Genomic DNA, 19,008 nt, shown 5'->3' on the forward strand with positions numbered 1-19,008 from the left:
TTTAGAATTAAAAAACAACGCGCAATTGCAAGAAAAAAAAAAGTAGAACTCACATAATTTTTAGGTGTTATGTCAGGTTTCAAAAGGTTAATATTGGGGGGAATGATTCCATTAAGCACAAATGAATATATCTCACTGATATGTTCTCAATATATAAAAATTGTGAGTTTTGAAGTCCAATTCTGAGGGGAAAATTTTTTTCTCAAAATATAAAAATTCAATTCTCAATTGTTTTGTATGATTATGAGATATAAACTCAATTCTTCAAAACAAATTAGAAAATTGTAAGTATCTTGCGATTTTGTTTTGCGAGTTTATATCTTTAGAATTGTGAGAGAAAAATTTGCAATTACCTTTTTTTATTCTTATTCGGTGGCAGAAACAGGCTTCCGTAGTAAAGTATAATGTTACAAAATATTTTTATTTCAAATAAATGTCCTTTTAAACTTTCTATTTATCAAAAATCCTGAAAACCCCCTGAAATCCTTAAAATGCATCAACATATCAAGAAATGTTTCTTGAGCAACAAATCAGCATCATGTGACATTGAAGACTCGAGTAATGATGCTGAAAATTTAGCTTTGCCATCACAGAAATATATATTTAAAATATATTCAAATACAAAACAGTTATTTTAAATTGTAATATTATTTCACAATATTACTGTTTTTACTGTACTCTTGATCAAATAAATGCAGCCATGGTGATAAATTATACTGATCCCAAACATTTAAACTACAGTGTAGATTATGCTTAGGGTACAACATTAAGCTAAATTTGTTGAGGCATTAGAAATATGAAGTAAAACATACAGTGATTCAAAAAATATACAATACAGACTGTGGGGAATTTTTTTTTTTTTTTAAATGTAAACCAAAATGTTACATTTATAATATTTTGCTAATTTAAAAACAAACTTAAAAATGCCTTAGCACTGCTTCAACTACCACTGTTGTGATAACCAGTACATGTCTTATTTTCCGCTGACTGTATAGCGTGCATGGAAATTGATAGAGTGAGTGATAATCTTCTTTCCCAAGTCATTTTTACAATCTAAAAATGGATTTAGCTGCTTGAAAAACCTATTAAAGTCACTTTTCCAAAATTTCTAACGTTAATCTTGTGATGTTCCAGTATTGAAGGATTTCAATCCAGGAACATGTCCTACTTGGGCAAATGGCAATTTTATTGAGACTTACTTCTGTTAGCAGTTAAATTTTCGGTCCAGTTGTGTGGCCCGAGGAACGTTTCCAAAGAGTAGGTTACTCCCTTCACCTGCTCGACCTCACAGTTCTTCACACGGCCAAAATGAAGGATCTTGCCATCAGCTGGACTGATCTGTGGAGCAAATGAACAGTCAAGGTGAACCAAACTAGTCTGCAAGTATCTCTGTCGATACAGTGCCCGCCACTAATATTTGTACCCATGGTAAATATGAGCAAAGGTGGCTGTGAACAAAAAAAAAATTGCATTGTTTATCCTTTACACCTTTCATTAAAAAAAATCTAACATTTAATTGAAGTAAAACAAGGCAAACTGGTGGGAAATCTCATTATGAAATAATTATTTTTCTCTAGTTCACGTTGGCCAGAATTATTGGCACCCAATTATTAGATTATTTATCCATTTGGTCCAGCTGTGATCTTTGGAGAGTCTTTGGCCCCTCAAAGTCTCCTCCTCACCGTGTATTAGGATGATATAGACATGTCCTCTTCCAGGCAGATTTGTAACATCTTTAGTTGATTGGAATGTAATTATTGCCCTAATGGTGGAAACTGGAATTTTCAGTGCATTATCTTATTTCTTACAGCCACTTTCTCTTTTGTGAAGCTCAACAAACTTGTTCTGCACATCAGAACTACATTATTTGGTTTTGCTTACTTTAGGGAATTTGGCCTTTGTGTTCATCATGTTTAGAATCCTGTGCAACAAAGTCATGGCTGGACAATTTTATACTCCTAGCCACCCTGGTGTGCTAAACATTTTTTAAATTATTGGTAATAAACTTCAGAGATATTTTACTTCAATTTCTAAGGGGTGCCAATAATTGTGGCCAACGTGAACTAGAGAAAAGTGAGTTTTTACATTGTTTTACTTCAATGAAAGGTTAGAATTTTGTGAATTTTTTTCTAATTAAAGAACTGCAGGATAAACGAAGCAGATTTTTTTTTTCACAGCCACCTTTGCTCATATTTACCAAGGGTGCCAATATTAGTGGAGAAGGGCATTGTATATTGTCTGTTTGGTATGTTTTCTGTATATTGTATTAAAAAATTCTATTATATTACTTCCTTTCATTATTTCTTTTAAACTTCTACTGAATTATAACATTTAGGCCATGTATTGGCTTTATTGGAATGAAAATTCGATTTAAATGCTTGGACATGTACCCATTATCCTGGGTGTGCATATGAATGAAAGTGAATGGGATGACAAATCTATTCAAATAATGGCTTTTTTACAGTTACAAACCCAGACTCACCACGCAGTGCGAATTGCACACTGGCCGGACCTGCGGTTTGAGTTTGCGCCTAAAAAACTCGCCCAGGTTTCTGTAGTGCTGTAAATCCTCTACGGCCGCTTCCTTCATGTTTACTCCAAATGTCCATATATACAATCTGAAGATAGGTTTCCGTAACCAAGTTGGCAGGTCCACCTGGTTCAAGCGACCCCAGGCTCTGGAGAGGAGTCTTGTGGGTATGGACTTGTAGATTGTAACCTACATCCCAAGAGACAGAGTTTAGAGATGCCATGCTCAAATACCTGTTCAAACACAAAAGCAAACATTTGCAGAACGGGAAGTAAACACACTTAATAATCTTCCACCAGCAAAGCAAACGCAAGCTGTGCCACTTTGTTTCTTTATACATCATTTGATAAAATGCTTTATTATCAAATGTAAAATATCAATATCCCACATCTGATTTTGAAATGGAAAGCAGCATAAAAATTAGTGATGCCCTGAAATTTCAGCAGCACATTCCTACAGACCCCCATGACCCTATGGCAGGTCAAAATTTGAACTTTATATAACAAGGCAAGGTTAGTTCAGGTTGTAAATTTGCCTGATATTTAAGAATAATTCATGATATTTGTAAAATAGATAAGCGCACTCATTGTTAATGCAGGTGAGCATCTAAAGTGTTTTAAAACCTGCTGTATTGAGTCCAGCACCTGCATATGGCTTTACATCACCCGCTGTGCTCCATGTGCTCCAGTGTTTGGATTCTAAGAGTATTTAGATCAGTGTAGCTCACTGATCATTATTGATGTGGCAAGGAGGGATCCTAGATCAGTGCTACAGATAGCATGGAGGCTGATGCATGACATGAGCTGACCTGAGTGCTCAGTGTAAGTGGATTACTGTAGTTAGCTTCAATCCCAGCTGACAGACAGGAGGCTATATGTGGACACTCTCGCATCTTACAGGGTGGTGGGTTGTAGATGATAGTCACGGGTTTAACAAGCAGGAAGTGTAGGATGTCTAATGTTGCCTGACCCAGAAAATACTCTTTAAGAACCAAAAGTGTGTCATTACAACCTCACATTTTAAACAGCAATTTTAGTAACAGCATTTTATTTATTTAGTTGAACTCCAGTTGCTAGTGGTAATGGTTTTGTTTTGATTGCATTATTTTTTATGTGGGTTCAACAATGACCAATAGTTTTAGCAAATGGCCAATAGTTGGGATGCAATATTCGGTTTCTTTTTATTATTCAGATTAGGGCTGGGCGATTTGGCCTAAAATCAAAATCTCGATTAATTGAGCATTTTAACCCGATTACGATTAATGAACGATTATTTTATTCATTAATAAAATTATATTTGAATAATATTTATTTTTTTGCCCTCATAGTTCACTGACAAGTTTTGTACAGTAAATATGCGCACATATTACAAGTGAGACATTTTTGAATGAAGGGTGCACACACTATCTATGATTATTTATTGAACATCAGTGTTGAACAACTGAAATTAAAGCACACATTGCTTATAATGAAAAGTCACATTTTTCTTAAATTAGTGAAAATAAATAACTTGCACTTTTGGAAACAAAATAAATAAGCAATAAGCAAAATAAGCAGTATCTCTTCTAAATAAAATTACTCTTGTATATCCTGTAAATACTTTTTACTGTATAAATACTGTTTAAGCTCTCCATCGACATGTCGGCGGAATAACGTAACGTAACGGAGCGGGGTCACGTGACTCCACACACAGTAGTGTTTTTAAAGGGAAAGTAATTGAAATAATTGACCTGGAAAAATTTGATCGATTATAGGTTCTGAATGTCGATTTCGATTACTTTTCGATTAATCGCCCAGCCCCAATTCAGATGCTGCGAGGGTTATTAAATACCTTCTAAAAATTTAAAAAACTCATTTCATTAACAAAATATTCAGCACTGAATGCTGAATAATGTAAAAATATTACATATATATTAAATAACAAAATATATTAAAAATATACTTATATTCTCTTATTATACACTGTCGTTCAAAAGTTTGGCATCTGTAAGATTTTTTACTTTTTTAAAGAAGATTTGTATGCTCATCAACACTGCATTTATTTGATTAAAAATACTGAAAAAAAGTACAATTGTGAAATATCACTGCAATTTAAAATAACAGTTTTCTATTTTAATTTAAAGTATAATTTATTTCTGTGATCAAAGCTGAATTTTCAGCATTACTCCTCCAGTCTTCTTGCATGATCCTTCAGAATACCTTTAAGATTCTTTCTTTTTTTTTTTAAGTATCACAGTAAAACATAAGTAATGTTTATATGTAAAATATAAAATTTAGTAGTACAACTCAACATTGATCAGGTGACACTAAAGACTGAAGTAATGATGCTGAAAATCACAGGAATTAATTATATTTTAAATGTATATTAAATTAGAAAACTGTCATTATAAATTGTAATAATATTTCACAATATTACAGCTTTTCTGTATTTTTGAACAAATAAATGCTGACATCTTTAAAAAAAAAAAAAAAAAAAAAACATAAAAAAATGTCACTGACCCCAAACGGCAGTGTACTTAATACTTACATAATTACTTATTAAATAAGAATTACTCATTTCTATACATTTTGCATTTAAATATACTTAAAAGTTCATTACGTGCACATATTATTGGCTTGCTCTAGTGGTAAATAGCATGTGAAGTGATTTGTAAGTGGATAAAAGCATCCGTTAAATGACAAAAGGTAATGTAAAATGTGTTCTAATATCAGTACAATCAGAAGATTTCATAAATTATTTCATGATTCATAGTCATGATGCCATGACTCCTCCTGTAGATTTCAATTAACAGACTAAACATTTTTCTGTTTCTCTGTAACTTCCTGTCTGCCACTGGAGATACGGTTATCTGCTTCAGAGCATCAGCATGGGCTGACTGGCAATTTTTTCGTGAGAACTGAACAATAGCGGTGTCAGAACCACCATGGCACGATGCCCTCGACTGAGTCTAGAGACATAGTGTTCCTCAGTTCAGAGCTGCACCATGGGACAATGGCTCTTTTCACACAAGTCCCAATGGAGCTCAGAGCTCAGCGGGTCCATATGCAAGTAGCCATCTGCTGATAGCAGCAGCTATTTCTGCTGACCTCACATCAATTTTGTAGCTTCCTTTCTCTGGGTTATAAATGAAAAGAACTGATCTTAGATCCATTTTATTTAGGTCATTATTCCTTAATGGTTCCAGTAACATTTTCTGTAATCAAAGATGAAATCCCAAATGGCCATTATACACTGGTTACACACTGATGGATGGCATTAATGTCTCTGGATAGTGAGATTTTGCAAACTCAAACAAACACAGGCTCCGTTTGATGTTTCCACCTATACTTACTCTGCTTGTCGGCCTCCAGCCTACTTTGGCGAGAGGTTTGAGCGCTCCAAAGGGCAGGATGTAGTAGAGGAAGGACAGAGGCCATGAGCGAAGGCGGACAGTAGGCCGGGACATGCAGCTCAGCTGGCCTAGTCGCCGCCGCAGGGCCAGCTGTGGGAACTGCAACCTGCACAACAAATCCATGATGCCAAAGTGCACAAAATACCCAGACAGACATATATGAAGAATAAAGGTGGTGGAAATTAAAGAAATTATGTCCAGATGGTCTAAATGTTGCAGAGCAGGAGTGCCCAATCCTGTTAATGAGGAGTTCAGTTCCAACCCTGCTTCAACCTATTTGTAATTAGCCAAGGTTTCTGAAGAACCTAATTGGTTCAGGTGTAATTGAATTGGTTTGGAGCTAAACTGTGCATGCAGACCTCCAGGAAGAGGATTGAACATCACTGTTATAGCGGGAATCTCAAGAAACCTTCAAGACTATGTCCGGATCATATTTCACCCTAAAAATCTTGAGAAAGAAGTATGAATGGTGTGAAATTGGAGCTGGATGATTTATGTCTGCCAATGAAAGATGGTGGAAATGAAATCCTGCTGGGAAAAAAAAGTATTTCTGCAACTCCATTTGTTTACACTAATGATAGAAAATTACATTTTACATTTTTATAACAATTAAGCATGTCATTCCAAACCTCAATGTAATCTAAATATCATATTATGGAAACCTGTTTCCGCCGCTGAATTAAAAAATGGAATTGCAATATTTTATCTCACAATTCAGATTTTTTTCTTGCAATTGCAAGTTTCTCGCAATTCCCTTCGCAATTTTCTCACAATTGCAAATTTATATCATGCAATTTTGATAAAAAAAAAAAAAGCCAGAATTGTCAGATAAAATTTAAATGATCAATTACATTTATTTTTTATTGAGTGGCAAATAATTAAGTTAATGACAATCATAATATTTGTCCACAATTGGCATTACCTTCCATTTTAAAAATATACTTTCTTTTTTTTTTTTTTTATTGGTTTTAGGGTGCAATGTAACATAAACATGTCTTTTTGAGATTCGCCATTTAGCAGAACTGGGCTGCTCTATCAAAATACTAGAAAGGAAGGAAGGAAGGAAAGATTTATAAAACTTGCAGAAACACACACTCAGCCCACTCAAACATACCAAAGACCAAACACAAAGACGCCATATAGAAGACAATAAACAGCAGAAGATAAACGCTAGAAAAGATACTTGAGATAGGAAAGATATAGAAATAGCAAATCTCCACTGTAAATCTAAGTTTCTCTTATCTACACCAACCATATACTCCTTTCAGCTCAACTCCACTTACATCAGTCTAAGCAAAGGCTGATTTCACCTGCTTAACACCTTTAGTCTCATTTAGGGTTTATCGTCACCTTCCTGCTACACTTGCACTAGAAATGGTACATAAGGAGAAATACATGACTGAAATCCTAGGCCAGTCTACACTATAATCACTATAAAGCCACATTTTAATCAACATTAACCTATTTAAGCAACACGAACATGTATGTTTTTATGCGTCAAGCCGAGTGGGACGCTTCCACAGAACTACTGAGGCCATGAGGGATATCTGCCAGTAATCTTTTTATAATTTTTTTGTGTCCATTGCACTATTTTTAGCATCTGTGCGGGCGGATAACATTCCGGATCAACACAACTGTTAGACGAGTGGAACAGAGCATGCAAAAATGTTGCACCTCTATCCTGGTCCTGTTGATGGAACGCATCGCCTTGTTTGACTACAACCGCTCGCTTTTTATTGAGAATGACACTAAGAACTACTGGCTTCTGGCTAAAGTGAGATTAGCTTTAGTGTGACAGTAAAGTGGGTCATATTTCACTCTGAAAGTGATGACACAGCACTAGCCGAGTTGACAGGGACTGTCCAGGGCTGCAGCAACACAAGCTATCTATAGAATATAATACTGTGTCCACCCTAATCAGGATGAAACCCTGTTCTGACCTGTGCACAGAGGAGACTTAGCCATAGAAGGCCTAACGCAAACGCTCAAGGTGTCACCTGACTTTGTCAGGTATATTCACAATGCTGCACATGAGAACATCTTTATTTTGACCCTTTCAAAACGTACTATTCAATAATCTTGGTTAGAAACATTTGCATCATGGTCCGGGTGAGTAATCAGACAGTAATAATCCTCAGTGTATTGATGATAAAAACTATAGCAACGCTAGCTCGTGCCAGGTTTGTCAGGCTCAGCGGGCAACCTTTTGGTGCCTGGGCTACATAATTTCCCTCCACAATCTAAAAGTACATTGACCCGTCATGTGTCATAAGGGCATCTGACGTGCAGGTCTCTCCCACAGAAAGGTGTAAATTTTTATTGCTATTACTCTAAATAGACACAACATCGAACCATACTCTGGAGACCAGTCTCGTCACAACGAGAGAAAAGTCCCTTTTAAAAGAAATGAGTCCACTTCGCCATCTTGGTAACGAGATGGAAGACTGAAATCTCTGAATCTGTTTGTCAATGTAACATTAAAATATTTAAACTACAAATAATTACAGGTTGTTAAAAATCATGTCTCCATCTAAAACCAATTATTAATATTTGTAAAAAAGTTAATACTAGTGGCAGTAAAACACTGCAACTGTAATTCCTTTTCAGACAATTTATGATTATAGTGGTACATTATTAATTTGTAAACTACTAAATCCAGGCATTAAAATGGGTCAGGGGTGAAAAAGGTGAGAAGGGTGATCGAGGGGTGATGTGGCCTCTAATGGGGCCGGGAGGTGGGGGGGACTCCCACAGAATAAATATTACGGCCTCATTAGGTGACATGCTGTAACTTAACTTGTTTATTCTTCCATCATGATTGACAGCCAAGTTTTTTTTTTTTTTTTTTTGGGGGGGGGGGGGGGCAAAGAAATCAACCTAATAAGTGTTTTCTACCATTATTGAAAAACATACCATCAACCACAAATGCTATTTGCTATTGCAGACAGAGCATGCCAGAAAAAAAACAAAAACATGTTTGATAAAAAGTTTCCCTTTGCCAATTTTACAGTAGCCAAATAAGTTGAATGGAATAATAAGCCAAGCACAGGTTCTGAAGAAATGGCCTAACACTGCCCTAACACACTCATACTGCAAAAATAATGTTTGTATTAGTGTTAACGATACTTTAGCATTAAATGTAACTTACTCTCTTAAGCGTACGTTCACATGATGCGTCTAAAAACGCATGGAAAACGCGAGGTGTGTCGCTTCCTCCACCAATTTAAAAGCACTTGAGCTCTCGCGCTTCTGTAGCGTCTGCTATTACTAGGCAACCATGAAGGCAGTTACAAAAACATTTCTGCTTTGGATTTTAAAACTGCGTGGCTCCATTGAAAATAAAGAGCTTGCATGCGCAAAACGCGCTGCATGTGAACGGCCCCTAAGCCTTTGGTGACACAAAAACACCACGGAATTAAATTGTGGATCACTCCCCTGTCGTCTTCTCCCACGCGGATTGTCCTGCAGGAAGAAATGGCGCCCTGGATGTCAGTGGATGGCGCGCACGGTCTACGAACGCGGGACGATCAGCTTTCACGATTTGAAATGGCTCAAATCCACTTTATATTGAGTTTTAATTAATCAATAAATACCATCCAAGACCCCCCCCCCCCCACCCCCTCAAATTATTTCTCATCGGATCTACACGATTCACGTGGGTCACCTGTTTTGGCTTTAAAACGGTGAATTTCGCTGAAAGGTGAGGGATTTTCATGCCTGTAAATTTTGATGTTGGCGTTAGGGCTGGGCGATATGGCTGAAAACTATATCACGATATCAGTGTTTCATATCGGTCGATATCGATAATTATTGATTTTTTTTTTATGACCCATTTAAAATAAGGACCAGGAGAAAAATATATTACATTCAAACATTTTTATTTTAAACTTAACCTTCCTCTGATCATAATCCCCTCATTTATTAAGACATAAATCTCAACAACCCTGGAAAACGTAAATAATTAAAATGTAAACATAAGTCTAAAGTCACAATATACACTTAATTATCTCTTAATGCTCAATTCAAACCCCATTCATTGTCGATGAAGTGAATGGTCAAGCTAATGTATGGCTCAGAAGTACGGCTTGACCACAGGTCAGAGGTTGTTGCAAAGTACTTGGCTGATAATATTTATTGCTGCACAGATTGCTGGTTGCCAGTAGCCAACGTTACTTCTTTCCCGGTACTTTAGCCTACTTTGTGTAATAACGAAAACATTTATTTCAGTGAAAAAATAAGTCCAAACCTTTCAACATTTTGAACAATAGGGCCCTACAATCTTTTGCTTTTTTCAGAAATTCTTGTTTTCATTTTTCTGATAATCAAATGAAAGCAAAATCACTGATTTATTTTTTAAAATAAAAATAAAAGGAGCTTTACTGTTAAAATTAATACATAGAAGGAAAATTATATTCAGTTAAAAAAAAGGTTTAATAATAATAGTATTTTTTCAACAATTAAGTGGTGACTCTTTTTTATATAATTTTTTATCATATATATTGTTTTATGTAAATTATTTAAATGTGAACATATAAACACCTACATTATACTGTACAAAGTAATACAAGACTAATATTGTTTTGTTACACGTTAAACCGCACTTTTATTTTGACAGGTTGCCGTGAAGTTTCAGTGTGTAATACAGTATGAATGATGCTAGTTTCACTAATGAAACGGTAAAATTGACAAAAAGTGACACTCACAGCAGCTTTGGAGATGTATTGGAGTTTGTCTGCTCATGTGAGATGCAAAGGCCAAAAATTAGCGGGAGCGTCATGTGTGCAGTATGCGTGTAGTGAAAATAAAACGCGTCTCCTCCATTCATACATAACATACAGAGGCAAACGGAACATGCAGGATTCATATTGAAACGTATTGAAATCGACGAATTCCGCGGCATTCCGCCCTATAGTAAAGTCCGTTTTTATGAATGGAGTCCGCCTTCCCGTCTGTGAGGAGACATTGTAAACGCGCGATCATGTAGAGACAGAAATCACATGCCGTCGTGTAAATAAGATAAATAACATAAGGCTATTTAGTTTGTTTAATACAACAACAAGGGCCCGTTCTGTAGGAAAGATAACCTTAACTTCTATTGTGATCTGGCGCTATATTGAAAATAAAATTAACTGGACGTTAAAGGGGGGCTGGGCGGGCTGACGAAGAATACAAAATATCGAACGTTTTATCGAACACATTTTTTATTGATATCGATCTCTTGTCTATCGCGATATATATCGTTATCGTTTTATCGCCCAGCCCTAGTTGGCGTCATGAAATGCTGTATATGTACGGCATTTTTTATATATTAAACTTGCACGATAGCCCACCCGGTACAACACTGCACATACTTGTAGGAGTCTTGTGAAATATGAGAGCTCAAAAACTTGTAGAAGCTAGCTAAAATGGCATGGTTGCTTCAGCACACATCTCCACCATGGAAAGATGTCAATACACACAATTATTTTTTTTTAAGTTAAACCACTCTCCTGTCTAAATTGTTTGCCGAAAAAAATAACGGATTCGGCATCAGATCGCCTGTCAATCAAGCTGTTTGCTAAGGGTCAATTGTGGGATATAAACTCACAACTGTAAGAAATATCAGAGATATGATATGAACTCTGACTTCTGACTTTTTTTCTCAGAATTGGGATGGAAAACGCATTATGTTGGGGTTACGTCGCAAAATATTGTAAATATATCTTTTTATACTGTATTTTTTTTTGCATATTTATGTTTTAAACCATGACGGTGAGCTAATTGATATCACACAAGCAACGTGAAAACTGCACAATATGTTAAAGTGAAAGTAAAAACAGCGCTTCCAGCATCTCACGTGCACATTCTCTCAAGACAATGATAGACGATTATACTTAATATGCTGATATTAATTTACTTCCCTAATATTTCTCTTGTGCGCCAAACACATTGGGGAAAAAATAAAAAGAAACATTTATTTGAAAGTCGGTGTTTAAAATAAAGCTCTTAATTTTCATTGATGACTGCAGTATTATTAGGGGTTAAGAAAGTCGTAATTATGGCTTCAGGTTGTCTTAAATGTGGGGACTAAAAGGCAAGAATTGCGATGAAACTTTATAAGGCTACCCACTGAATAAATATGAGCGCTGCACGTTTCATAGCCAGCTGCAGCGCTGCTTTGTGTACCATTCTGATAGCGCCTCCTGCTGGAAGAGCATGATCTGCCATTTTTAATCAGCTCATATGTCTGCTGTTGTCAAAAAGACCAATGTAAAAAAATCAATCCATGGATTTTAAGCAGCAAACACGTAGAGTCGTAAATGTGAACTGATGGATTGACAAGAACATGTTATACAAATTTTAACAATTAAGGCAGTAAAATATATGTATATGTTAATTAATATAATACTTAATTGAAAATAATTGTTTAAATAAATATAAGAATTGATCATTCTGGCTCTTAAGAAATCTTTTTTGTTTTGTGAAACCTGCATCTGAATTGTAAATCATGCTTTTTACAGTCATTTTAATTATTTATTTATTTATTGATTGCTCAGGTCTTTAAAAGGTATTTAAATGTCTAGAATTTAAGTTAAAATATGCTGCATATACCCTGGTCTCGCAAAAAACATAAATCGTTTTTTTTTTATATATATAATTGTCCGGACCTCAGTTAGTGAGCAGGGTTCATTACTGGACCTCGAGCCGTTTTAGTTGAAGACCCCTGCTTTAGACCATCTACAAATGATAAATCTTAAAATAAAATGTTAAGGTTACCACTGCATTTTTCTGAAAAATAAAATACAGTGATTGATATATAGTTTATTTATAGTTATTTTCAAAGCATTATTGTACTGTCATTGTAAAACAACTTCACTAGTTATTGTTTGTAAGTTATTGTTTAAAACTAACCAAAATTAAAAATAATTTGCTTATCTTTTCTGCACAGGAGAGACTTGATGTTGTTTACAAACAAAAGGAAATATTGGTATCGGACAAAATGAGCTGAAAAATATCATCATAAAAGATATCGGCAAAACTCCAATATCGTGCATCCCTAGACATTTACGTTCACTTTCAAAGTGAGTGTTGCAAAACGTGTAAGAAGCAATGCAATATAATTTTGCTGAAATGTTGACAGGTTCTTTTCTAGCGTGCGTGGATTTGGTAATACTGGTATTGTATGTTGCACTTTTTTAGCTCCAGTAATACAAACACAGCTGTATTTTTAGGTTAATCAACTAATACACATGAGCATTAAAATGTAAATAAACAGGTAACGCCTCCATGAAAAAAAGTGTTCAGGTCTTTAATCTGTGAAGCGTGACCACATAATGTCCAACATGGCCTATGATTAGACGATCTCCTAGTTTCTGCTCACATTTAATGGTATAAATTTGTTTAATTCTTACATTTAAAATCCACCTAACTCGTTCTGCACCTGGCAGACAAGCATTTCTGCCTGGCAGTAAAAAAAAAGACAAAAGACTTGCATTGAAGGTTGGATTTGAGCCATTATAGAGGGCTCACTTCACTTGGGACACTAAGCAACCACCTAGAAGGCCCTAGCAACGTCCTAGAATCACAGCTGCAACTTTGCCAATGCCACTGCCACTCAAAATGCAAAGATCTAGTTTAAATCTACAATACTCATTATACAACCTAACAATGAACCTGATAACCAGCATTTAGCAGCTTCCTCTGTGCAAATGTTGCTTCCGTCCTATAACTACGTTTGTAAAGAGCTGTGCAAGTGCCTGGTATAACCTTTCACATTCAACACTTTTAGCGCTGTGCATTACGCAACCTCATTCTAGCGGTTGGCAAATCCAGTTAATATGCCAAAGTGTGCGCCGCGCCCCGGTACGCCTAAACGGCTCCAAACAATGACTGTGGGTTTTTACGAGAGCTTTCAGTCATCAGGTTATCATTCAATTGAATTTAGAGCGTTTCATCCCCTCCCCCAACCTGTCCAGAGCAGATGAATAGCCATCGAAAACCTTGTAGTTCAATAGCTATTCACAGCGCATTACTCAAACTGCGAAGGACGTTTGAGAGGTGATGATTGCAGCCAGTAAAAAGACAAACGTGAAGTCTATGGATTCAGAGTCTTTCTCTTTCACACACTCTCTGTTCTACATAGCCCCCCTTGTTTCTTCATTGCAGGCACACATTGGCCAATCACTGGCTGAATCTGAGCCTCCCTCGGCTCTTTGCATCTTTCGCTCACTCAAGGGGAACAGCATCTGCTCCGAGTAGAGCTATGCAAACCGCGTGGATTGTATCGGAAGGACAGTGCTAGCAACAGCCTAATGTTACGTCGCAAATAGGCCAAAGAGCCGAGACAGTGACAGGGGGGCTTATCCGGGGGCAACCGAATGCCGTCGCACAAACTCGCACCGCACACTGACTGTCCCTCTGCAGGGTGGCCCAGTTCGTGCAAGGTCTCCATAATCCCCTCTCCCTCGCCCACTTTCCAGCTCTACTGATCCTTCAATTGTCCTCTCTCTCTACAAGCGTTCCGTCAACAACTGCTCTAGATCCGACAAGCGAAATTCACCCGTCATCCACACACATTCTCATCCTGCACTACATCCTAGCATCTCACACACTCCAGGCCGGTACCTGAATCGGCTCCGGTTGCTGAGCTGAGACGGGCCCCCAGGGGCTCCAGGGCCTCCCGTGCCGGCGTTGTTGGCGCCGTGTGCGGGCTCCCCTGTCGCTCCCGCTGAGGAGCCCGGCGGACGGAAACGCCGCACATCAACCCTGACTCTGTGGAGATTGTAGCAAGAGGGAGAGCTGTGCAAAGACCTGCAGCATCTCACCATTTCCCCGCAGCGCTCCGCACCGGCCCCTTCTGTTGCTTCAGACTCCCCTGACACATGATCACTGTAGAGGATTTAGTGCGTATGGCAGGCTTTAGCCCTCTCTCACGCTCACTCCGTTCTTCTGGCCCGTTGGTTTTCCTCTGCGAAGCTTAAAGACCGGCCCTCCCTGCTTGTCACGTGTGGGATGCTTTCCTGCGATTGGTCAGCTGGCGGATGGGTCCACCTTCTCTTCTAAGCTGCTGCTGAATTCAAGGCCTGGTGCTGCTGGGAAGGCGGCAATATGAAAAGGAGGAGGAGAGGGAGGGGTTTGTAAACAGACAATCCTGTCAGCATGTGCTCAGTAGGTCCTGAATTCCATCTATGACCCCATCCCCCCTCTCTTTCTCTCTCTCTCTCTCTCTCATCTCTTTCTTAACTGAAGGATAAAGAGCAACGAGCTTCTGACTGTTATGATAAACGATTTCTGATCTCAAAATCACTTTCTCTAGAAAGAACATCACATCAACCAAGCCCTAAAATACATTGCATTTACTTTAATTTGCTTTTTATTATAAGAATATTAATTTGTGCATGTTCTGTACAACATTTCAGTACAGCAACAGTAGTGTATAAGAAAATTTAGAATTGCTAAATAAATTTTATATTCAAATAATCTATTTGTTATGACAATAATACTCCTATATATACACCACATATATATATATATACATACATACATATATATATATATATATATATATACACACACACACACACTGCCATTCAAAAGTTTAGGATCAGTAAGAAGTTATAAGTTTCTTATGCTCATCAGGGCTGCATTTATTTGATCAAACATAGTAAATGCAGTAAATGCAAAGTAAATGCAGCCTTGATGAGCATATGAGAATTGTTAAAAAAAAATATATATATATATATTTAAAACCTTACTGATCTCAAAGGTTTGATTGACATATTTATACATTATATATGGTAACTGATTACATGTAATCTAAAATAATTCCAAATATTAAAGGATTAGTTCACTTTCATAACAACAATTTACAGATAATGTACTCACCCCCTTGTCATCCAAGATGTTCATGTCTTTTTTTCTTCAGTTGTAAAGAAATTATGTTTTTTGAGGAAAACATTTCAGGATTTCTCTCCATATAATGGATATGTATGGTGCCCCCAAGTTTGAACTTCATAAAATGCTATTTAAAAGCAGCTTCAAAGGGCTCTAAACGATCCCACCCGAGGAAGGGTCTTATCTAGTGAAACGATCGGTTATTTTCTAAACAAATTCACAATTTCTATACTTTTTAACCTCAAATGCTCGTCTTGTCTCATCTCTTTAATGCGCATGTGTAGTCATTCTCCCATCTCGTTTATGTCTTCAACGTCAAAATCGTCCTACAATGCTGTTTTTACCTTTTTTTGTAAAGGGCGTTTGAGCATCTTTGTATGTTCACTTTGTAAACACAGTGTCGGTACTTTTGCAGCAATTTAAGGCGATTTTGAAGTTAGGGAAGAAAATGAGATGGGAGTTTTTCGACATACCCTAACAGTATTGACCCGGATCACACAGATCTGTGGAGAGACGAGCCAAGACGAGCATTTGAGGTTAAAAAGTATATAAATTGTCAATTTGTCACATAAGACCACCAGATATATTATATAGAGAGAAATCCTGAAATGTTTTCCTCAAAAAAACAACTTCTTTATTTTTTACATGAACATCCTGGATGTCAAGGGGGTGAGTACATTATCTGTAAATTGTTGTTATGAAAGTGAACTAATCCTTTAAGTACTCGTAATTAGAGCATATTACATTTTAAAATGCTCATAATCAGATTACAGTTACCTTTTTATGGATTACATAATTACAAATTATTCACACAATGGCAGTCAATTATTTATAACTTATCAATTGTCCCTAATTCTTATTTTTTTCTCTTTTACATTTCCCCTCTAAAAATCCTACTGCGTGTCTCACAGCATTCAGTTTTGACTACAGACAGATAAACAAATAAAATATTTGTATTTTTAGTGTTCAAGTATTAAAATAATTTACTTTTATTCAATATTTTTATGATTTAATTATTAGCTTCTTATCAATTCACAACCCTACTGCAGTTCTTACATTAAGCCCACTTTGGGGAAACTCTGGTGTTATGTAGTTTTAATGCATTACAATAATAATTAAAAAAGATTTACATCTATTTATTATGCTTTGGCAAAAATAAATATGTTATCAAATAAACAATACACTTCTAAAGCTGACTTCATATATTCTTTAAAGGAAAACAAAAAGCGAACTTGACCACCAGCAAATCACATGAACTCGAGGCTTCCTATTAAACAGGAAGGAAGTAAATCTTCCTGTCTCGACTCACTTTTGATATATATTTTAAAATGAAAAGCCCTGTATAAAAACACTTTGAATGATCCCCCACTAGTAATAATTGAAGACTGACTTTCTAGCTTACTCTACACATAAAATAATTTGACATCCTGATAAAGAAAGAATTCAAATTCTTCCCACAATACAAATACAAAACCACTTAAAAAATGACTTACAAAGGAAATCTTCATACTCGAAGTGACACAATAAGAGGTCTGTCGATCTTCTCAATGGACTAGACTCCTCTCACTGTCTCTGTACTAGGATCCGCTCAGATATGGCAAGTGTGTTATGTGATGTCATCACTAAATATTAACCAGACCAATGAGTGAAGGGGCTCACTTCCTATTCGATGACCGTCAAAGAGCCCATCCCACTCCATAAACACACCAAACGGCAGAGAGCTATAGTGTGTGCATTCAGTAGCCACAGACAAATAAATATAACTGACAGGACCAAGCACTTGTGATTAAACATTATGTGCCACAACAATATTCACAGAGTGATTGCTTTTGTGTGTTACGACAGCTATTGCAACATACTGTGACTCAATGTTTTTGGGGTGGAGAGGTTGCAGTGAATTACTTATGGGAATTGGTTTGTAAAGCTGTAGCACATGCTGGGCTAGATGATGCATTAAACAATAATTTAGGAAAGAAAAAAATGAAACGTTTCAATATTTCATTACTGCTGCTATCAAATACAAAAATGAAAGTGAAGAAAATATCAGCCCCAAAATGTGAGAAATAAATTAATAAAAAAAGATGACTCGTGTAAGACATGAGCAATTTTTAGTTGTGTGTCAAAGGCGTATGGAAGACTGCTGTATTGTAATTCTAAAAATTATTTAGTGAACTGACTTTGCATAATGATGAAAGAGCATCTTCTTCAGCTCTGGGAGTCTATGGCAGCCCATAGAAATGCTTGCGGGAAAGTTATGAAATTTGGCACACAGATAGAAGACCATCTCAGTACTAACCATGCTCAAACTCTCTATGCCACTAATAGGCCAAATTTGCACTCATATTTCTGCCAATATGTTTTGAACTGGGTCTTTTTCAAACTCATCCTAGATGGTTTGTCTCAGATGGCACAGATCATCTTCGGACAATCAGTGGAGCCAACTTTTTTCAATCGAAAGTAGCTAAAACCCGCTTGAAAAGTCGCCAAATGTCGCTAAATAACGTCATATGTTAATTAGCATATTCATGACGTCAGTGCGTCGTATTGTCTTGCCTCTCTGTGATCACATACTGCATTTTAATGCAGCCAAATTCTCAATAAAACATTTTCATTTATATATTTTAATAGATATATCAATATATTTTACGGTTTCTTTTGTCAGACTACGGGGTAAATATGAAATAGTGACTGAAACGCGGCCTATTAAGACTACATAACCAGCTCTCAAAGATATTAATCTACACTAAAATCCTGATTCGTCATAACAACATTGTCTAATGAAATCAAATACACATACGATTAAGTAATGGCTGTGCTGTGCATGTTTTTTTTTTTTACTTTCAAAGGTTTGGTGCCCATTATATGACTAACAGACTGCAACGATTTAAGTTAAAAATCTTTGTTTGTGTTCTACTGAAGAAACAAAGTCACCTACATATTGGATGCCCTGTGAGTAAGCAGATAAACATCAAATTATCACTTTTGGGTGAACTATCCCTTTAATGCCGTGTTCGAGGCAACTAGTTACCCATATTCTTTCAACCTTCTACCTGTGAAATTGCACTGGAACAGCAGTCAAACCCGTGACTTCCCACCCGTGAACTCGTACTAGATCTGTGTACTCCCAGTTCCGCGCTCTGTCATCACATAGCCCGAGAAACAACAATAGTAGCTCTCTAGAAGCAGGGCTGGAGAACCTTGGTCTTTTCTGAGT

At 36.6% G+C, this 19,008-nt stretch overlaps 1 protein-coding gene across 5 annotated transcripts in view; it reads right to left on the minus strand.

Annotated features, from left to right (window-relative positions):
- pisd (phosphatidylserine decarboxylase) overlaps positions 1 to 19,008 on the minus strand; it is a 35,423-nt gene that overhangs the window by 8,318 nt on the left and 8,097 nt on the right. Inside the window, exons 1-5 of one of the 5 annotated variants that reach the window (XM_073839516.1) lie at positions 17,288 to 17,406; positions 14,726 to 14,989; positions 5,862 to 6,027; positions 2,483 to 2,719; positions 1,200 to 1,338 (exon numbers count right to left, since the gene is read on the minus strand). In XM_073839516.1, the coding sequence (XP_073695617.1) occupies positions 1,200 to 1,338; positions 2,483 to 2,719; positions 5,862 to 6,027; positions 14,726 to 14,784 (601 nt within the window). In that variant the 5' untranslated portion in view covers positions 14,785 to 14,989; positions 17,288 to 17,406. Of the gene's footprint in view, positions 1 to 1,199; positions 1,339 to 2,482; positions 2,720 to 5,861; positions 6,028 to 14,525; positions 14,993 to 17,287; positions 17,407 to 19,008 lie in introns of those variants that run through there. The other 4 variants (XM_073839513.1, XM_073839514.1, XM_073839517.1 and 1 more) reach the window with 4 other exon arrangements.

This window comes from Garra rufa, chromosome 5, assembly GCF_049309525.1.
Source record: "Garra rufa chromosome 5, GarRuf1.0, whole genome shotgun sequence".
NCBI lineage: Eukaryota > Metazoa > Chordata > Actinopteri > Cypriniformes > Cyprinidae > Garra > Garra rufa.